This window comes from Vidua macroura, chromosome 1 (assembly GCF_024509145.1).
Source record: "Vidua macroura isolate BioBank_ID:100142 chromosome 1, ASM2450914v1, whole genome shotgun sequence".
NCBI lineage: Eukaryota > Metazoa > Chordata > Aves > Passeriformes > Viduidae > Vidua > Vidua macroura.
Window position 1 is genome coordinate 136,664,153 of NC_071571.1, and position 23,293 is coordinate 136,687,445.

A 23,293-nucleotide genomic window follows, 5' to 3' on the forward strand; every position below is an offset into this window, starting at 1 on the left:
GATATGGTCCATATGGGCAATCTTGGCCCAATATTAGCAGTCTAAGTAGAATAAATCTCTTCTCTCTCCTCATCTCCCAGTGCGTAATTACATTTAAAATTTTTGATTTCTGAGCCTACCTAATCTTGAACAGACACTTAAAACTTATCTTCTGTTTAGAACTGACTAAAAAAAAAAGTTACTTTTCAACACACTGTAATTTCTGTTAATATTCATTCAGAAGGAAAAAAACCCTCCCTTTTCCACTTTCATTACATGACTCTAGTATCAAATTGACTCATTTCAGACTGAAGTCCTTTCACATTTAGGTAAAGAGAACTGAGATGCAATTTTGCAAAGTGATCTACCGTCTTTCTGCAAGGTTATTTGTTTCACTTCCAATGAAAAATGCATGCCAATGGTTATCACATGGGTCAACAAGACAGGAAAAATCTAAAGGTCACTTATTAAAACTCCTTACGTTACACACACCGAGACAAATAATCAGTTAACTGCAGCTATTGCCGTGATGATGTTTGTGCGAGAATTACGGTGGTGATTATGCTTTTCAGTCTCTAACTCAAGGTCACTTATCCAAGGAACTCTTCTTTTTACTATGCAGTTCTGTGTTTACATCCTATACATGGTCTGAAAAGGCTTGTCCTCCTCCCAGAGCATAAACATCTCATTTCTATGTTCTCTTATTTCTAAAATTAAGCTACTGTCACTGTTGACTTTGTGTTAGAGATAGAAATGAGATGAGACACTTCTTTCTTTGTGCCTAAGAGCCAAATTTTTACTGTGCACAGCTCATTTTTACATGGTATCAGAAGGCACCATGTTTGCCTCTTACTGGTTAACAATCCACTGAAACTCACTTCACTGCTACATATATGGCCTGTGTATGGTCAGTCAAACCTCCCTCTCTCTACATAGGTTACATATTTCCTTCATGGATTCTCATGGGATAGACTTCTTGTTTTTACAGGTGCAAACACTCTTCTTACAAAAATACATTGTTATGCAAACTAATTCTCATTCTTATGATTCTTTTCTTATGGGAACTTGACAGGCTAACAGCAAGGTCTAAACCATGTCTTACAAGGTCTCTCTTCTATAAGGTTTTACCTATATGCAACAAGCTACCATGCTGCTTTCAACAGAATTATAGTAACTTTCAATTCAGATTTAAGTAAGTGAAATATCAACATAACCAAACCAGCAGTATTCATATAGAAAAGTCTCAGAGGTGTGTGACACAGAAGTTAATTTCTTACCTAAAGCATTAAAAGTTGCAATGTGTTCCCACATATTCTCTGGTTGGTCAGAGTGAGGCTGCCAGAGAAGAGCATCAACATCATGCCTCAGGCAGAAGCATGGCATTTCTTTGGGATTCACAACAACAGAGAAAAGATACTGGTTGCTTCCAAGATTAATCTGAAAACAAAACAAATACAACATATTGATTCAAAGCATAAATAGCAGATTCTGTTACACATACTGCCAAAGTTAGATGATCAAAAGTTTTATCTTTGTTACTTGACAAAATGTTTGAATACATTACGCTGCATCCCATTGATCAACAGCTCAATACATCATAGGTGCCTTACACATTTCAAGGAGACGCTATTAAGATTGCTGGAAACATTCAGAGAAACATTATGTCCACTGCACAAACAAATGGGAATGTGTTTTGTGCAGAAATGGTTTTCTAGGGTAGATCCTAACCTACAACTTCTCATGTTAGGAAAAGATTCTCTCTTAATTAATCACATCTGGTATTCTGCAGGGCTAATAGGGAAGGAAATACTGTCCCTCTCAGGTAAAAGATGGCAAGCACTGAAACAAGGATTAGATAGAATACTAAAATTATGAAATGTCAACATTTTTCAATTTACTTGCAAACAAGTAATTACTAAATTTCACATCAGCACACTCATCAATAAAAATGTTTGTAGGATTTGTGGGTAAAAAGCTATACTAGCCCCATTTCTGAAGGAAAAGGCCCATAATTGCTAACAAGAAACCCCAAACAACTTGAAAGAAGAACTAAATCAAAGTGAAAATATATTCCTGTATGCTGAAAATACTCATATTTCTACATACTCTAACAAGGACCAAAACTGCAAGTTCCAATAGAAGGGGCTGAAATTAGTGTTTCCTACCCACAATAAATGTCCTTTGATCATAATGTTTTAAACACATTAACTTTTGAATTACTTTTATGTCACCCATTTTAAGAACTCTTTACAAGCACCCTGGAGCTCAAACTTGCTCTACTATGACTTGCTGCCTGCTAGAAAGCAGCCTTTTTTGATGCACAAAAGCATCCCTTTTGTGATGAGCTCATGTTCCTCCTGATCTGTGGACTCTGGGGTATTTCTTACCCTTCAGTGTGAAAAGCAGTAGTTTAGGCTGAGTTATTTAGAACTTTATCCAGCCTGGTCTTGAAAATCTCAAGGACAGAAGTTGCACAATTTCCTAGGCAACCCAAATCATGCCACAACCACAATGCAGTTTTTGCTTTCATCCAGTTAAAAAAAAAAAAAAAAACTCAAAAAATACCACAACAATGAGTTAATCTGTAATGTTTTCATATGATTTTGTTGTTGCCAACTCTAGAAAATAGCCCAGATCAAATTCTAACTTCCTGTTACTTAGGGCTGCTTACAACCCAGATGAAGCCTGCTATTGAAGCATTTTGCCCCCAGTCTGCTATTTTTAGTGTGATTGACAAAGAAGTATTATAAAGTGCTCTATGGTCCAGTTTCTTAGTAAAGAAGGTCAGGTTTCTACCGGGCTATCGGAAAAATTTTTGAGAAAAATGCAAACTAAGTCATCTAAAGAGTTGTATACCACTGAAAAAGACCCTTTCCTTATAATTACTTTGATATAACTTTGTTTTTTCAAATGGCTCATTTGTGAAAGTGTATTTTTTTTTTATGAGAACAAAAGGAGCTTTGTTTTTATGCTAAAATGACATTGAAGGACACATGAATTAACAATTTCCATTGCTACTGTGGTTTGATATTATGGGAGAAATTTATGTGATTTCAAGAGTCTACAAATTTTTGTATTCAAAATAGAGGTCCATTTCCAAACAAAAATATTTTAAAGTATTTCTGTAATAATTTGCAGTACTTACTATATGAGTGACTTTCAAGGTATCACCATCAAATCTGCTCAAGCTTGCACCATCTTCAAGAAAAGCATCACATTCTTCTAACTCTTGAGCATTACAAGGTGGGTTTTCCTTTTCGGGGTTTGGATTCTGAAAAAAAAGAATGAACTACACTGAAAATCGACACTACTGAATAAAAAAAGAATCCTTTTTAGAATAAAAAAAAAAAACAACCCAAAGAACAATTTAATGTGAAGAATTATTTGCATATCCATACATACTGAAAGATTAAGCTATTATGTACTTACTCAAAATTAATAGAACAATTTCTGCTCTGGAGGACAGCAGAAGTGGTAGGTACAATACAATCAATTTCAGTTTGAGGAAAGGTGCATAAGCCACTAAAACATGGACAATAAATTCCCTTCTCTAAGTAGCAAAAGCATACAATCCTGAAAACATACGCACATTTAGTAAATGTACATCAGTATAAGATTGTCTCATCTTGCAATCAGTAATGCTATTAAAAAATAGTTTAATTAATTTTATAAGCAGCTCCGAATATATGACACATTTTTGTTTTGTTATTAATTTTAATTTATTAAAATATATTATAAATTAATGAAAACTTTTGATTAAAAAATCATCACTTTAAGCTCAGTATGAAGTACAAAATAAAAAAAAAATAAAGTTAAAAAAAAATCTATGGTAAAAAGATATACTAAATATCTTGCTCATGAATACTGAGGGAGAGAGGAGAGAAATCAATCTGGAGTACTAAATGGAATTTATTTTAATATCACTTTTCAGCCTTTTTAAAAAGAAAGTAATAATCCAAATCTAATATATCAAAAAGCCACAGGGAGGCACACTTCACAAGTTTCAGATGAAGTGCCATTTTCTAATTAAGCCAAGTATCAAGTAAATATCAACTAAAAATTACATTTTAGTTTAAATAGACTTCCTGTATAATAAAAATGCCAGAAAGTTCATGAGTCATATTTATAGTTTCCTAAATTTTCCTTTTAAACATCATTTGCACTCTGTAGGTCAAGTACAGTATTGCTAGCAAGACAGTAAAAAAGTTTTGCTAACCTATTGATAAACAAGAAACAGACATCTTTCAAAATCATTTAATTAATTGCTTTAAAACAAACTGGCACGTCCTAAATGGTGGGAACAAAATTTATTTTCAGTGTTAAATCAGGCTTCTGTTTGGTGCACAGGCACCATCATAGAAGTTAAATTCAGTTCCCCTTGAAGATGGTTTTACTGTTCGAAGTGCATTCACAACTCTAGTGCCATTAGTTTGTTACAGTTTCAATTAAAAATAAATAAATGGTAAAAGAACTGATGAGCTGGGTCAATGCAGTGCAAATAAGGGTAGCAAGAAAAGACAACATGCAAGAGCACAAGAACTTTAAGTGTTTGATTCTTGACTCTTTACCATTACTTCAGAGGTAAGATGCATCAGGCTTTCAGCTATTTCAGAGCATTGGGAGGGGTCCATAATGAATTCCCCTCTTGTGTCACCAACGATTAGCTCTGTCCACCTGCATCCCTCATTTTTCTTAATCAGAGAGATTTCCAAACTGAAATGCACAGAGAAGACAAAAAGCAGCACATGAAAACACAACATCCATTTGTAAGATTAATCAAAAAGCTGTAAGGGTACATAAGAGAACTTCTCTTCAAAATGAATTCATAAGGAAAATCACATACCAGAAACCATTAGCATTCAAATTATAAAATAAACTATTCCAAAGAAAAACAGACCAAGGGCGTGATTTGTAATACACAAACCTCAGGGTTTTCAATATAAGTATAGTTTACCCTGAAGCAGTCTCATTAAAATATTTAAAATATGGCAGGAAATCACTTGTAAAGCAATCTATTCAAAGACTGTCATAATTTTATTACAGAGGTTTATTTGTAACACAAGCAGTAGTTCTTAGGGCTACTTAAGTGTGCCCTACCTCTAAATAACATCTGGGACAAAAAGATTTGTATTTTACAGACCTCAGAAATAATATATCAACTAATTATCTATACTGTTTATCTAAAATAATATCTCAGAAGAGATAAGATTTCCATAACAAGAAAAAAAACCCAACAACAACAAAGAGAACCCAGTATAATCACTAAACTATTGGGAATAGCTAATTAAGTAAATGAAATACAAGACACAGCCTGACGCACCAACATAGTAATTCTATTTAAATACCGTGTTGGACAAACACAAAGATATAATGGGAAAACTGAAGTAGATTTTATCATACTCACTTTTTAGATACATTTATAGGTTCTGCAGCAATGACAGCTGTCGTGTTCCTGACAGAAAACCCTCTAAGTTACTCATTACTGCACCCTAGCAGTAACTATTTAGTGAACTCTGAAGCAATTACACTGGTATTAGGAGCATCATACTTTTACAGAAGACATTTGGAGCGAATTTTTGACTTTTAATCAATAGATTTATATTAGTGTTGCAGTACGAGCATTAAGAACTGAGTGCAACTTATTATAGTGAAATATGGAATTACCTTTTCTCATTAAAGTAAAAGCCTGATATTCATGCAATAACACTCACTGGAATGAGTAATAAAAAAATTAAGTTATTCAGCTTATAAAAAATCAAGATACTCAGTTGTTTTTCAGCAGCAGGTTTTATTAAAAACCAACAACCTCACACGTTTTAATCACAGTCAAATTTTAATATACAGTAATAGTATATATTAGTCCCTCTATTTTTTTTTTTTTTGAGAATTACTGTCCTTTACAGATAACCTTTCGGAAACTGCAAAAAGTCAACCTTATCACAACTTGAAGGGCAGCTTTTGTTTTAGATAAACAGCTATGAGCTGTTGAGTGGATCACCTGGTGGTGTACATGTTTCTTCTTGAGTTCATTAAAGGGTGTGAATATCTCTGCGGTAACCAGACCAGTGTGGCTGAGTGAATACATGGCTCAGCCCAGGCAGAGTATGAAAACTAGACAATACACAGAGAAAAACCTGTGTTTTAGGGAGCTCCGAATTCTTTTTTTGCACCCTCTCCATTCTTTTATATTTTTATTTCAGAATGAGAAAAGCACCTACAAGTTACTTTTAAAATAAAAGCATTTCTATTTGAGGTCTACAGCATGTTAAATTCACACAGATTCATTTTCTGTAAGGCACATGATATATAATTATTTAGGAAAATATATTAGGGAATTTATAAGTCAAGCCTAAAGAATTTTGGTTGTATTATTACTAAAATGCTTGTTTGTGGAAAGTAGAAAAGAAACTAACACATATAACAAGGTACATTCAGACTAATCAATCCTGAAACATAGTGAAAAAAATAATTGTTGAACCAATTAAGTTTATTCTTCTTACAAATCTATGTTTTAACATTTTGATACTAGGCAGGTTTTTTTCCTGGAAAATAACTGCAAAAGGAAGGGATCACTTTCACAATTAGATAAAGAAACAGTACTGAGACAGCAAAAGCCAGTGAACTGTTTCCAGGAGAGGAGACATTCTTGCAAGAAGAGACATGGGGTGAAGCATTAAATGAGACCATCCCAGAAGGGTCAGAAATCAGATGTGGCATATGTTTTAAAATCAGTTCCTATCAATAAAAAACCTAAAACATATATAGAATACCTTTTGTCCTCTCTAATTATCCACGTGCAGCTTTCATGGTCCACAGATGAATAGAGCTTTCCTTCCATCAAAGGAGGCTGGTCTTTTAGTGTAACACATATATTATTCGGGGAAAAATGTATTTTTATGTCATCTCTTGTGATGTCTTGAGGCAGGTGAACTGTTATGGTCACATCATCTTCCGTCTGCTGCCAGTAGTAGAGAGGGTCTACAATTGGAAACATGCAGCAAAACACAAACTAGTTCACAAGGATTACTGGATTCCACAGCATTCAGTGCTGAGACACATGGAATGTTCTGAAAGTGTGTTTTTGAAAAAGTGGAAATTAACTTTTACTCTGAACAATTTATACAAAATATATTCTGAACTTAAAATGGAGAAACACCTTTTTAGTAATCAAGCCTGTTTGTATCCCTCATTTGGAAAGTAATTTATATTCATGTCTATACTCAAATATGCTGATAGTTATACAATGGGCATTAATTATTACTGTTAAGTTTACTGTAGTATTATGAAATTGGAATGCAAAATGTACTTAAATACAACAAAATATTAATGATTAATAATTTGGTTGAGGAGACATCAGGTGCAGTATACTGAACACTTGCGTGCATCCAGAGGAGGGCAACAAGGCTGGTGAGGGGCTTGGAACACAAGCCCTGTGAGGAACAACTGAGGGAGCTGGGGTTGTTTAGCCTGGAGAAAAGGAGACTCAGAGGTGACCTTATTGCTCTCTACAACTCCCTGAAAGGTGGTTGTGGTCAGGTGGGGGTTGGTCTCTTTCTCCAGGCAGAAGCTGAATGAGAGGAGACAGTCTTAAGCTGTGCCAAGGGAAATATAGTTGGATATTAGGAAAAAGTTTATTATGGAAAGAGTGATAAAGTACTGGAATGGTCTACCCAGGGAGGTGGTGGAGTCACCATCCCTGGATGTGTTTAAAAAAAGACTGGATGTGGCACTTAGTGCCATGGTTTAGTTGAGGTGTTAGGGCTGGGTTGGACTCAATGATTTTGAAGGTCTCTTCCAACCTAGGGATTCTGTGACAAGCTACTGCATGCTAGAAGTACAAATCATTCAGAGATGTGAACTCTTTTTTCTTATATATTTTGCCAGAAGCTATGCTAACTACTCAATAGAAATGATTTTATATTACTAAGTAGCCTTAATCTGCCTCAGCTAATGGAGATGAAATAGAACTGCTTGCCCAGATATAGTGATCGACTTTTATTACTGTGTTTAGAAGCTGTCTGATTATTAAACTGCTAGAAGAAATGGCCTTTTAAGAGAAATGTTTATACAAAAGGAAGGCTATGACAGCATGATTGGGTAATGCATAATACAGAAAATACAAATACAGATTAATATATTTTCAAAAGAGCAATCTTGTAAGAGTTACCTTTCTATTTTGAGAAAAAGTAAAGTATGGCCCTCAAGTTGTCACAACCCAACCCAAGATTCCACTGATCAAAGCCTCATACCAGCAACTGTGACTCTGAAAGGACTCTTGCACTGTTTCCCTTTGCTGCAACTGCCCTGGTTGCAATGGATCAGTCACAGGTGCTATAATTATACTTCTCCAGAAACTATCACTATCTGAGACATGAGAGCCTTTAAAATTGTGAACACTGACACAAACTGTATCTGATATTAAAAGTCCATTTTACCTGCAATTTTATATAACTGTGCAAATAAAACTGGAGCCTACATTAGGTTCAGCAAAAGACAACTGCATTATGGCGCTCAGTGCACTGAAGAACTTCTTCGCCTCAAGATTTATATGTACAGACTATTCTTAATAAAATTACATATACAATATAACACTTGTCACAATGTATGACATTAACACATTCCAGAAATTTGATCCTTTTGAATTGTTTTCCAAACAGATTTTCACACTATTGACGAAGATTGTGCTACTATCCTTCACTCAGAATTTGTTCACTAACCAATGCCTCATAGGCAGAAACAGAAACCAAATGTGAAACAATCCAACATAATTACATAAACATAGACATTATAGAGCTTAGTGATACTTAGGAATAAACAACCTTATAAATAGGTTTTTGTGTACTTAATTTTGTTTTGACTGCAAAGAAAAAAAAGTAGGAATGCATTTTGTTGAAATTTTTATGAACTGCTTTCCCACTGGAGAAAAGAGAATCTTTTAGAAGAGTCTCATTCTTTAAAAATATTTTTCAAAATAATTATTTGGATTTTAAAAAAGGCAGGAATAAATTACATATCAAAAAGCTTTCTGATGAGTAACAGTATGGGGAGGTCCGTGCCCCCCTCCCATCCAGGAAGACTGTTTTCTGAATTTGAGTACTTCAGAGAGATGCCTAAATTTAGGCATTAGCAATCCAACTAATACCAAAAAACTTATTATACATCTGTCTGCAAAATATCCTTTTCCTTAAGACAACAAAATTCTTTAAGGGCCTCCTATCCATAAAAAAGAACCTAATATAGGTTTATGCACAATACAACTTCCAACAGCAAAGGCAAACAAACAAACAAAAGTCAATCTGTCCATAAGACAGATATTAAAACATTTATTGCTATAGTTTCCAAACAAATGCTAAACTAACAAGATTTGTCCTAAGTCAAAGAAGAGAGCAGCCTGAGTCTTACCTTTCTTTTCATTTGATACTTTTGCTTCATCATTTTCTTCCAATTTGTCACTTTCACTTTGCATAAATGTGAATGGTTTGTGGGAAACAATCATTAGACCATCCCCACTTGGCTCTATTGCTGCATAATGGGGAACTGATTTTCCTTGCAAAACTCTCCTTTTAATGATTTCGTATCTATGATCACCTATAAAATAAAATTTTAAAGTCATAATGTATTTCTAGAAGACACATGATTATCTAAGGAACTCATTATATTTAAAAATATTATGCACTCCAACCTATTAAATCAGAGTACCATGGTTTTCCATATACTGGATTAATCTAAGACTGCCTTTTATTCTTATGATGTCTTTGCTGATCACAGTTAGCCCAGCACACCCTCTGTACAAATAATATTTTTCTTGTAGAGAAGGTCAAAAGAAAGCTAAGCATGTCACATTTTCTGAATCTCATAAGGCAGCATGATACTTGCAGCTTTTACAGCAAGTATTCCTAAAAGTTTGGTTAATAATAGAAAACTAACTTTGAAAGGGTATACCTTTGTTACAGTCCTCTGAAGTACCACAGAAGATATGAAAAGACTTAACCACTGCCCCCATTCTGATTTATTTTCATGCTTCCCTTTTTTTTGTTCTTTGGTTACACAATAGTGGTGAGTGTGATCCCCTTGTCCAGTCTGCCAAACAGGGCAGAGATCTCACATTTGTTGATCAAGAGACAGAACCATGTTTTAAAGCTTTGCTTTGATGAAGCATAGATTTTGGTAATTTAAGAAAAGGCTTGTTGATTAACTACTTACTTTTACTAAAATCTGATTTGATAAACTGCATTCACAGACAGTTTCAAGGAAAGGCAAGCAACAGTAATTGACTACTGGTGAAAGAGATTGTAAACTATTTTAATTCCTCAAAACAGCTTTTATCTTTGAGACTGGTTCATACATCAGTCTGATTTGTGAGATGTTTGTTTAAATGAAATAAAAATTTATTTCTTTCTTCATAATTAAAGATTGCTTTGAATTTTGTTATTTGCATCTCTAGTGACAATAATTTCAAACATTTTTTTGTTCCCTGGAAATGCTGGAGAACTGGCAAGACTTTTTGAAAGATTTTTAAATCCACTTTAAGGGATTCCAAGAATATTTGTCATAAGTTATAAAACACACAATGTAAACAAGAATTTTTTATGAAAGAGTGCAGTATTAAAAATGTAATAAAAGTCTGTGTTGATGCTCTTATGAGTAACAGTCTTCAGTTCTATACTGGCCATGTTACTGATTTAGTTTTTCTTCTAAATTATAAACAGTAATGTTCAGAGGTTTCTTTCTGTTGTTGAGCTTGCCACAAAAGCATAAGGCAGCTGGTCTCATATGGCGTTCTGAGAAATATTTCCATCATCCAAGGTTTCAACAGCAGGAAACAACTAAAGCCACTGAGGGCAACATAGCTGGTGAAAGGTCTAGAAAGAATGTCCTGTCAAGACTAGGTGAGGACTTTAGGCTTGCCTAGTTTGGAGAAAATGAGGCTGAGGGGCAACCTACAGTCTTCCTAGGGAGGGGGAGTGGAGATGGAAATGTTGAGCTCTTCTTGGTAGCCAGGAACAGGACATATGGGAATGGTTCAAAGCTGCACCAGATGAGGTTCAGCCTGGACATCAGGAAACATTTATTTCCTGAGAGGGTGTTTAAACACTGGAACAGGCTTCCTTGAGAAATGGTCAAAGCCCCATCTGTCAGTGTTTAAGAGGCATTTGGACAATGCTCTTAACAACAGGCGTTAACTGGTCAGGCAGTTGGACTAGATGACAGTTGTAGGTCATTTCCAAATGAACTGTTCTCTTCTGTGCTATGTTATCTGTAGTATGTATGTCGAAGATGGAAGAACATTTGGCTAATAATATCACAGTATGCCTCAAATGCTTTAGTTCAACTAGTTAAAAATCTTGTTTCTGTCAGTATCAAAATTTTATTTCTTAGAACATAATGAGCAAGACCGTATCACAGTCATTCCAAGAATGTCTATTAATTTAATCCACACATGTTTAGATCAGTGACACATGGGGTCTTGTATCCTATATATGGGGACATATATATGGTCATATTGAACATATAAAGTATCATTTGTAAAACTTTATTAGGATAAAACATTAATTAGTAGGTATTAATATACTAATATGTTTTCAATGTGTTTGTCTAAAATTAATGGAATAACTTGATACTCTTATTGCAGGAAAACCTAGAATATGCAGTATTTACTTTTTATGCTATAGGTCTTACATTTATCTCATACTACTTCCAATCCCCTACATCATTAATTGGAAGCTAGGAAAAAAAAAAACAACAATAAAAAACAACCGAAGACCCATATCCAACTGTACAATATTTTATGAAATACAACAGACATTAGTTAGAAATAGTTCCGTATAACCTCGATTTTACAAGACCAAGCTAAACAGAAATTGCATTTCATAACATTCAAGTAAAGTGCTATCTTGTTTTCTAATTGTCTTAATGACACAAGTGCAAAACTTTACTTCTTCATGTTTTCCAAACATCTGTCAAAATTAGGTCTATAACCAATAACTTGATCTCAAAATATAAGAAAAAATTACCTATGTAAAATCTAAGCTGTGGAAGAAAAATATCAGAACCTGTGTAAAAATAACTTCTAAGACAAAGAATAAAAGCAAGATTTTTATTTTTTTTTAACATTACTCACCAATAATATAGATGCAAAAACTTACCCTCTTTTCCTTCTGCAATTGTAACCCATTCCAAAGTAACATGAAATCCACTTCCTTTTGTGTCCAGTTCATCTTTTTCTACCCTAAGCAACAGCACAGCTACTGAATGTGCATCAGATTTTATAAACGAAACACTGTGTGCTACAATAAATGGACTTCCTAGTTCTTCATTAAACACAATCTAGAAGACAAAAACATAATAAAAAGTCAGACAGTTAAAGCTGGAAGCCTTGCTCTTTTACAGAAAGCAGGGAAGGGTTTTAGTGAATGTCAAATCAGTAACAGTTTGTCTCCCACAAATCTCTCTGCCAATATGAACCCACAAATGTTACACATTTCTGATTCCTCCTTCTGTGGCTATCAAGCTACTGTACTGAAATGTTTTTAAACATTATTGTTTATATTGAACAATCACTGGGTAAGAGCCCATTAAACAAAGCACAAAGATCCCCAAACCTGTCTGCATTGTGGCTTTTTAGCACTGCAATAAACAGAGGTACAGCAGCTGATGAGAACAAGAGGGTCCATAAACACTGCCTATCAACTGGGCAAACAGTCTCACACTCAAGATGAAAATGCAGGCATTTCCCAAGGCCCTCACTAGTTCTCTAGATACTTCAACATTCTGAAAATCTTTGTAGACCTTGACATGTGCAAAGAAGACAAAAAGGTCCAAAGTATCATTGCCAGTGTTCAATCATCAAACGTGCCATTATTTAGCTTTGCAAAGAGATCCCATTTTCCTCCTCTATGAAGTAAGAAACAAAAAGCTATAATGAAATGAAGGAGAATAATATTCATGTTCAGGAGAAACTAGGGTTAGAAGTTCTTGAATTTTTATTTATGTACACGGATTGGAAAAGTCCATCCAATATTTGAGTTAGGTAGGCAGAATACATAACTATTACTGTCATACTGAAAGGCTATTAAGCACCACTGTGAATATAAAATGTCATTAATTATGAACTTAAAGTTATACATTTCATTAATTCATGAAAATTATTTCTATTATATGAAAATTATTTCATTAATTTAATACAGAAAGACACCATATCTTACAGCAAGAAACATTTGGTACCTATAGCTGGAAGTTTTAAGTTCAAAAACCATGTATTTCACCTTTTTTCAAAAAGTACTTATTCAGCAAAAAAATGAAGAAGATAAAACCAAAATGAATCCAAACAACAGAGAAGAAAAATAAGAAAATAAGCATTATTTGCTAGAAGATTAACACATAAAAATGAAAGAACAAATGAAAGAATAAATTACAAAGAATTCAAGCTGCAGCAGTTGAATGAGTATAGACTCAATCCAGCTGTTGTTATTGAAACCCGATAAAGTTTGAGGATTTATAGGGTTGTGACATTACTCTAAACAACTCTAAACCACTGCGTGCTGTACATACTCAACAAGTCAATTTAAATGATGACAGAACCTCAGATATAAATCTTGTATTTTTGTTACACTGACAACTTCAATGTAACTTATTTATGTGTCAGCATTCTCATACAGAATAAAAAACTAGATGGTATTTATTACCAAGCATCTAAAAAAAGGATGATCAATTTCCTTTACTGAGCTCTCAAAGGATGTAGAGAAGGGAGTTAATCCATCATGTTGAAATCTTCCACTTCAGTATATACACCTACGTTTCTGTCAATACTGAAACACCTGTGGTTGCTCAGGAAACTACCCTCTAATAAAGAAAACAGATACAAAATGCAGGCACTTTTTACCAGCTTCACCTTCATAAACAGAGGAACTAACCACAGAACATGAGACTCATAGCTTCAGGCAGAAATGTATCAATTGTATTTGTGGTGTCCAAGCAGGATAACAAATACCATTATTAATGCAGTTAGATAACTTTGAAAGGGATATATGTACAGCTCCTAAATATATTATTTATTGCAGGACATACCTCCCACTTTTCAGTTGCACTGCTTCCACGCTTGCCTGATTTAATTAAATACAGTCTTCCCGTACCATCAGAAAGGGTAACCCACGTGGAGGATGAGAAATGCATTGAGGCACAAAGGCGATTATCACACGCAGTCAAGTCTGTAGGTAGCCTGAAAACTTCTCTTGGTTTTTGCAGAGCAGTGTCCTATAAACAAACAGTTATGAACTAAGACTTTATGAAGTATTTATTAATTTCAGTAAATATTACAGGCAAATTAAGAATAATAAATCTCAGTAGCAATGTACGTTCTGTGTATCATTGAGCATATTTGGAAAAAAGTGGGCAGCAAGCATAATTCCCACATATGTGGAAAAGGTAGTGGAAATTAATCAAATTTCTTTGTAGGAGGTTTTTCTAAATGATATTTCAGCTCTCTTTTTCTTCAATTTTAAGCAGTAATTACATTTTGCATTAGAAAAGGCTGTTATTTTTCCCCTAGCATTCCTATATAATAATCACTTACCTCAAATAATTCTAGTCCCAGGAAAAATGTGGAGACTCAAAAAGAAATGAAAGCCACAGAATTGTACTCAAACTAGTACATAAAACTCACCTGTAAATTTAAAAGAATTTTAACTTATTCTGTTGCACAACTGGCAAATATAATTTCCCCGTTTTTCTAGAGTGGTCACTTTATTCAGTAAGTTAAGAGAAGTAATACCTATCATTAGCCAGCAAAGAAAAGCTGTGCTGATTCCTACCACATTTTCAGTAACTTTTCTATCACATTATTATTATACTATGAAATTAAATCCAGTTGGTGGCCAGTCACTAATGGTGTTCCCCAGGTCTTAGTATTGGGGCCAGTCCTGTCTAATATTTTTATCAATCATCTGCATGAGAGATTTCAGGGCACCCTCACTCAGTTTGCAAAAGACACCAAGCTGGGCAGGAGGGCTGATCTGCTGGAGGGTTGGAAGTCTCTGCAGAGGGATCTGGACAGCTGGACTGGTGGGCCAAGGCCAACAGTATGAGGTTCAACATGGAAAAGTGCTGGGCCCTGCCCTTGGGTCACAGCCCCAGGCAGCACCACAGGCCGGGGGGTAGAGAGGCTGGAAAGCTGCCCAGTGGAAAAGGACCAGGAGCGCTGGACAACAGTAGCTGAACATGAGCCAGCGTGTGCCCAGGTGGCCAAGAAGGCCAATGGCATTCTGGCCTGTATCAGAAATAGTGTGGCCAACAGGATAGAGAAGTGATTGTCCCCCTATACTGAGCACTGGTGAGGCTGCACCTCAGGTCCTGGATTTAGGTTTGGACCCCGCACTATAAAACACTGAGGGGGCTGAAGCATGTCCAGAGAAGGGCAATGGAGCTGAAAAAGGATCTGGAGCACAAGTCCTATGAGGAGCAGAGCAGCTGAGGGAGCTGGGGTTGTTTTGCCTGGGGAAAAGAAGGCTCGGGGGGACCTTATGGTTCTCTACAACTACCTGAAAGTAGGTTGTAGCCAGTTAAAGGTTGGTCTCTTCTCACTAATAACAAGTGACAGGACAAGAGGAAATGTCCTCAACTTGCTCCAGGTGAGGCTTAGATGATATTAGGAAAAATTTCCTCACCAGAAGAAAAACAGGCTATAAAACAGGCTGCCCAGGCTGCCCTCACAGGAAGGAAAACAGGAAAACCTATAAAACAGGCTAGTTGGTCCAGGCCCAGGGTAGTTGGTGCAGTCACCATCAATGGATATATTTCAAAGATGTGTGGATATGGCACTTCGGGACACAGTTTAGTGATGGACTTAGCAGTGCTCGGTGACTGGTGGGACTGAATGATCCTAAAAGGGTTTTTCAACCTAAACAATTCTATGATTCTACTACATGCAGGATAAGTTTATATGGCATTGTGTTGCAGTGCCACACTGCAAGCTTTTTTAAGCTGAACTACAGATAGCTTTTGAGCAGGAATAAACAGACACACTATGGTGAACAAATTGCACAGATGATATAATTCTTCAGTGAACAATCAAGACATACAGATTTTTTTTTAATTATGCATACCACTACATTTTACAAAAAAACAAAAATCAATTATTTCCTACTCTGTTAACTTTACACAAATCATCTCGATTCAATAACAGTGCAAAATGGATGTTAGATTAACAATTTCATCTACATTTCTAGTAATTGTTCCCGTAAGTCCCGCTTTAGTTCTGTGTTGTGCTCTTAATTTCCTGATAATTCTAACAGAAAAAAAACCTGCTTTCATGCTGAAAATTGGATTTCCAACTGCTTTCATTAAGTACAGTGGCATGTCTTCCAGCATATCTTTTAGGGATTATTCTTTATCTTCTGCCTTCACTCTCACATACAGCTCTTTTTTTGCTGAATAAGGCTTTGTGACCAACTTTCTGCTCATTATTTGGCTCATGGAATGTCAGCCATGCTGCTGCCTGCTTAGGATTAAAATTTACCTCCATTTTTTGTGTTGAAGTAATCTCCGAATACCCAAGAGGCTTGTTAGGTTAAAAGAAAACTCTTAACAAAATCTTTATGATTTGGAAATAATTTGGCGTCACAGTTTAAAAAACAGTCAGGACATGCTTTATCTTTATTAGCAATACAGCTTGATCAGCTACTTATGAAGTAGATCAGGCTGCAGTATTAAGAGCACAAACAAAATATTCTCACAGAAAAATATAAGATGCAAACTGGAGATTCAGCAACATCACAGCCACATCTCTATAATCTCTTAACTGAAATAGAACTTAATCATTTGAAGTTTTTCAACTGAACTAAGAAGCTGTTAAATAAAATGGGCTGGCAGTCTGTCACAAGTGGGGTCCCCAGGGACTGATACCAGGCCCCACACACAGAACATCTTCATGAGGTACCTGGATGACAGGATTGAAAGCACCCTCACCCCATTTGCTGATGACACTAAACTAGGTGATGAGGTAGACATGTGTACTTACAAGGGAAATACATGTGGCACAGAGAGCCTGGAAGAGTGAGTCAGAAAGAATACCGGGAAAATAAGCAAAGACAAGCATGGTCCTGCACCTGGAATGGAACAACCAGAGAGCTCAGAACAGGCAGGAAGAAGCCCCAGTGAGGGAACAGGGATAACAAGCTGACCATGAGCCAGCAGGGCAATGCTGCAGCACCAAGGTAAACTGGATCCTGGGTTGCATCTGCACAAGTATCACTAGCAGAGATAAGAGATGTGATCATCCACTCTACCCAGTGGTTGTTAGGCCCCACCTGGAGTAATGTTGTAAGAAGACATGGAGAGATTGGAAAAGGTACAAAGGACCACCATGAACACCATCAAATGACTGGAGAATCTCGCCTATGTGAGAAGACTGAAGGAGTTAAGCCTCATCTCCCTGGAGAAGATACAGGGGAGACCACACCACAGTGTTCCAGGGCAGCCACAAAGAGATCAGGGGCTCTCTCTTCACAAGAAGCCATGTAGAGAAGACAAGGGACAACAGCTAAAAGTTGCATTAGGAGAGGTTTCATCTAGGCATAAGAGAAGTTTTACAATGGGAACAATCAATGATTGGAACAACTTCTCCAGGGACATGGCAGAAATTCCATCACTGGATGTTTTCAAGACAAAACTGGACAGAGTGCTAGATAACCTCACCTAGACTCCTTTCACCATGAAAGCTTAGACTCTATAATCTTTTGAGATCCCTTCATCTGGGCTGTTCTAAGATTCTGAAATAAGCAAAAAATATAATTTAAAAAATCCAAACCTACACCATATTCACCACCTTGTCCCTCTTACAGATTCATAGACTGCAGAATCTGATCTGCAGTCTTCAAAGAGGTCTTCCAGTAGTAACAAAGAAAAACAATACCTGTTCTTTTCTGTATCTTTGGGGGAACATTTCACAGGAAGTTATGGTTGTTTCCCCTAATTTACAGAGTATTATATATATACACATATATACATACACATATATATATGTATCATATATGAAACAAAATTAGATAAAATGGGTTTCATAGGTATTTTACAAGCTAGTGTAACCACATGTATTTAAACAATAAAATTATTTCTGTAAAAAAAGTGGTGCCTGACTGACCTTTAGAGATCATCCCTTTTTAAACCCAATCTATCTTCTTAAACCAACAACAAATAGACCATGTTGAAAACATAAAAAAAATGTTACAGAACCAATGAAACTATTTTTTGTTTTATTTTACTAGGCTAATTTCCAGTCAGTTGATCTACAATTATTTCTGAAGGTCCACAAATCAGAAACCTCTGTTTAACAAGAGGGAAATTCTTCCCTCACTAGTAAATATCAGCATTGCTGTCACTAAGATGAAAATATATTTACAAAGAAATGTATTTATAAAAATAGAAAAACAAAATTTGAAAAATATTACAGGGAAAGTTTTGAAGATATTGACAAGTATATAAAAGGAAGCACAAACAGAAGAATACTTTTGTATTGACAACCTGGGTGGGAAACAATTAATTTTTGATTCTGTGACACAAAATGTTTCTTAGTCTTAGTTAAGGTCCATCCTTAATATAGTAAGGCATGAGACTAAGAAATAGCAGTGAGAACATTCAAGATTAAAACTGTGTCTCATTATAGACCTCGAATCTTCAGCCACAAATCATTTAAACATCTTCTGTCCTTCTATTTTCACTCAAACAATCAGTAGCTTGGGGGGAATAATCTAGCAAAAGAAACTTACTCATTCTGCTCTGTGAAATAAGGCAGACAAAAATATACATACAAAGGACCATCTCCAAAAGAGTCCTTTGCACTTGGGCACGTCAATGCAATACAGAGAGAGCACACTGTGCATGCAAAGTGTGCAGCAGCCTCATGTATTGAGAACCTTGCCTTCGAGGGCATTTCAAAACATTCGTATTTTCCAGATGTTAGTAAAATCAGATGTGCATTTAACACATCCTGAAAGGTAAGTAAAAGAAATTGCATTTGGGTAAGTACCACTTTAATAAGCAACAGCAAAAAAAGACCAGATAACAAACAGATAGTCTGCCTGCCTTTTGGGCCTACTTAAATTCCTATTAGAGATTACTGTGTGCTACAAGAAGATTATGAAACCTGCAATGGAAAATTCACAAATTTTTAATTATTAGAAGCATTCAGGGTCAGTTTCTGGAGTCATTGTATCACTACACCCCTTGGACTATTCTGCTAATTGATAACACATTTAGAAGGGGAGAATGAAAGAATTAAAAGGAAAAAACCCAAAATAAACCAAACCCACAACCCAAACAAATATCACACAATCACTAGATACAATGAATTTTGGCTTTATCATATTTTATTTAATTTTCACATTTCACTGAAAGGCTGTTTTTTTTTTTTTTCCTACAAAGTAGGAAAGTTTTCCATTGTAACTAGCAATGATTACTGAGCTTAGGAAAAAAAAAGTCCAAATCCTGCATATCTTGTCATGGAAAGAGGAAGCATCATTCCTCTTAACAGTGACTTACAGGGGTATACTATATAATATTACAGAAGACCACACTTTTGTTGGCCTTCAAGGGCATTTTAACAGTAAGCTTCAAATAGTTTTGGATGCACTTAAAATAAAAAACTATCAACTACTTAATCTTCTAAAGCTCACATCAGATTTATCAGCATTGAGCATGAATTTCAGAACTCAAACTCCTGAAAAATTATAAACAATCTTTACTACAAAGCCTTTCAAATTTTCTTTCAATAGGCAAGAAAGGAAATTATCTTCTTCACAACCTTTCTGTTCACTAATTTAACCTCAGGCATTTATTAGAACAGTCTCTAATCTCATTCTGACAATAAAAATGATGGACTTCCCTGAAGATGAAACAAAACCTCCTCTCAATCCCCTTGTGTCAGATCAGCTTTTTGACTGACTGTTTCTTTGTTCACTAGGTGGTTAACCGGGTATAATAATAATAACTCCCTGCTTCAGAAGCATGAGGGGATGGTGAGAGTCTGTAGTCATGTATTATACCAGCAAGAACTGGCTAAGGTCATTGGTCAGCGCTGGTGAGCAACTGTATTGTCCATCACCTGTTTTTCCTTGGTTTATTTCTCTCTCTTTTCACTACAGTTATTATTTTTGTTGTTATTATTATTAAATTTTGCTTTATATAAATTGTTAAACTGCTCTTACCTCAATGTGTGGGTTTTACCTTTTCTGGTTCTCCTTGCCATCCTACTGGGGATGGAGGAGCAGCAGTGAGCAAGCAGCTGCATTGTACTTAGTTGTCAGCTGGGGCTAAATGGCAATACCGTACAAACATGGGAAATTTTGTAAAAGATTTAAAATAAAAATTAATTTTTTCAAGGAAATAACTGGGAATGAGAAAGGAATAAAGGAATAAAAAAGAAAGGGAAAAAGAGGTTACAAATCATATGGCAATTCCCACAAAGTAGAAATAACAAATACAAGACAAAGTTTTTATGAAAAATCAAAATACCGAGGCATTTGACACATCTCTTTCACTGAAAAAATGTCCTTACCCAGCATTCTGAATAACAAAGAGACAAGTATTTAACACTCTCAAACACAACATTTTGTTGTTCTCTGTCTGCTTTCTTATTCTGACTTGTTTCAAATAGAATTCCCACATTGTGTCTGGCGCCACTAACAGTTGTTCTGAAGTTAACTGAAAATTACAGAAACAGCATTCCATAGCTAATTCTTATTGGAAATTAAAGAGATGAAAAGATATATACCATTAAGGATTTTAATTAAGTGTGAGAAGAGTTCCTATTGCCACAATTTTTCAATTTGATTATCTGAGCATAAAAAGAAACCAAGTTGTCTTTGCAAGAAGAGTTTAAGGTCAAGAAACCAAGTCCAACTGCTAAAGGAGAAAACTTTGAATGTTCTGCAGCTATGTTTGAACGCTACAAACACCAAGCAATCAACAAAGTTGAGTCAGATGAATAGAAACATGACCAATTAAAAAATCTGAAATCAGTAATCCTGACACCCTGCGCACTGGGTGTTTAAAGCAAAGTATTGATTGCTGCTGGCATACTGAATGAAAAAAGTCCAACAGCTGTATCAGGAGAAGGTTAAAGCTATTATATAGTATTTCCAGACAAGTTAGAGTAACAATTTCCTCAATCTGATATAAAAACCCACCTGAATACTCATCCATCAACACAGAAGAACTGCTTGTGTTGATTACTTTTCTTTTTTCAATTATGTGTGATTTTGAGCCAGTGGCAAGGTGTTATGTGCACTTCTTTCCCTTCACAGATAACATCTGTTTAAACACCTAAGTTGCAAGGATAATTCATGATATATGGATAACCAACACACTGTCATTAGAATCAAAGCTGCAACTAAAGTAAGAAATAAAACCAGAAATAATGATGTGTTAGAAAGCCTATGTGTTCTTTCACTCTGATTTTAGGATGAACACATTACCCTGTTTCATCCTCTGTTTTAAAAAGACTGACATTAATTTTAAGCTGTACTTGGCCAAAACCAATGCTATTTTTAATATACATTTAACTAATATATGGCTGGGCACATTTGTAATGAGACACCTTGTTGACGTTTCTGAACACACATTCCTTTTTATTCATATGCAAACATGTTTCCTTTGCAAAACAGCACAGTATCATGTATTAGGACACAAGATGGTGCCTTATTTATTTCACAGTTTAATCAGTTTTATTTTCCCCTTCAGGTGGAACCAAAACCTGTGACCAGATATTAATCAAATGCCATTATCGTGAAATAGGTCCTAGGGAAGAATATTTTTTATGTCAGTTTATAGGCTGTTGTAAAATATTTTATCTGCTAAGAAATAAATTTACACACATAGTGCCCTTCTAATAAAGGAATGTATTGGGTGTCTGTGTTGTGCAGGCAGAGACCTGCAGGGGTGGCCTCAGTGAGGAGGGGCCAGGGCTGCCCAGTGCACATATAGCCACTTCCAGCTGGCTCCACTGTACTCTCGATTGGAGATAGTTGAGCGTGTCAGCTAAGCCAGTGGAACAGAGGTTTGCCTGCAGCCCTTGGAGCAGACCATGGAAAAGCAGGCTGAAACTCACTGAGGACAGATATCCACACTGTTGCCCATGAAAAAGTACACAGTGGAGCAAGTACAAGTTTCTGAACAATGGAGCTTGTTCCTGGTACAAGCTTTGTGTGACCTTCTTTCTTACCATCCTACACTAGTCCTAATTGGCAATAAATTAAATAATTTTCCCCAAAGTCAAGTCTGCTTTGCCCATCGTGGTAACTGGTAAGTGATCTCCCTGGTTTATCCTCATTCACAAGCTTCTCTCTCTTTTTTTCTCACCATCTTGTAGAATAGGGAGAGTGAGAGAGTATTTGGGTGGGTATCCAGCAGCAAGCCAGGGTTAACCAACCTCAGAGGATAAAACAAAAAATGAGATTATGACAAGCCACTGTTAAGAGAAGGCTTTCTTTTAGATGCTTCTACTAGGAATCCAGATGATCTGAAAACTTTTGGAAGAAGTCCTAGAAGATTATTTTGTCACAGAAAGAGTCTGCCAATGTCTCCAACTGCTGTATACTGTGAAAAGCAAAGGAATATTTTGCAGCTTCAGTTCTCACCCTACCATCCTCTGGAAACCTTTATTTCCTGAAAATCTAAAACTACAGTTTCAGAATTTTTCTTAGTTTAGTCCTGACCTAGTAATTTCTGTCCCCAGAACCTTGCACAGACTAAGCCACATGCTCTCAAAAACCCACACATAGCCCTGTGTTTTCTTTTGTCTGACAGGGTTACAAGTCTGGTAGTATGACAATAGGTATTTTCCTTTCCACACAGTCTTTTGTTTCTTAATGCCCAAGCACTACAACTGTATGTGCCAGAAACATGGTGTCCATAGAACCATGTCCTCCCCTCTCTGAAATGAAGTATCGTTTTGTAAAGGAAACGAAAGCATCCGTGCATTAAAATGGCTCAAAAGAAATACAATTTGATTACTTAGGACCACCAGTATAAAAGCAGAAATTTTAGACTTGGCCTAGCTTGCTTACACTATTTCAACTTCCCTCATAGCCGCCAGCATCTTTTTGCCTCCAACAAATGAAGCCTAGATTAAGCATTTCTAATTCTAGCATATATACAATAACTGGGTTTTCAAGCTAGCAAACAAACATCAAGTAATGTCAGGGAGAAAGAGAAAAGCAACTAGAAAAAAGGCATCTTCCCTTTCCTTCAGCTTGTTGTCATGTCTATCTTGCCCAGAATGGAAGCAGATGTAACACTATGTAGAAGCCTAAAAGAGAGCTAA

General features: G+C 35.8%; 1 protein-coding gene across 1 annotated transcript in view; it reads right to left on the minus strand.

Moving 5' to 3' along the window:
* The window catches only part of NUDCD1 (NudC domain containing 1), a 37,720-nt gene that overhangs the window by 4,093 nt on the left and 10,334 nt on the right, over positions 1-23,293 (minus strand). Inside the window, exons 3-9 of the mRNA XM_053983980.1 lie at positions 14,047-14,232; positions 12,126-12,306; positions 9,382-9,567; positions 6,750-6,957; positions 4,548-4,692; positions 3,125-3,250; positions 1,257-1,416 (exon numbers count right to left, since the gene is read on the minus strand). Of these exons, the coding sequence (XP_053839955.1) occupies positions 1,257-1,416; positions 3,125-3,250; positions 4,548-4,692; positions 6,750-6,957; positions 9,382-9,567; positions 12,126-12,306; positions 14,047-14,232 (1,192 nt within the window). The remainder of the gene's footprint in view (positions 1-1,256; positions 1,417-3,124; positions 3,251-4,547; positions 4,693-6,749; positions 6,958-9,381; positions 9,568-12,125; positions 12,307-14,046; positions 14,233-23,293) is intronic.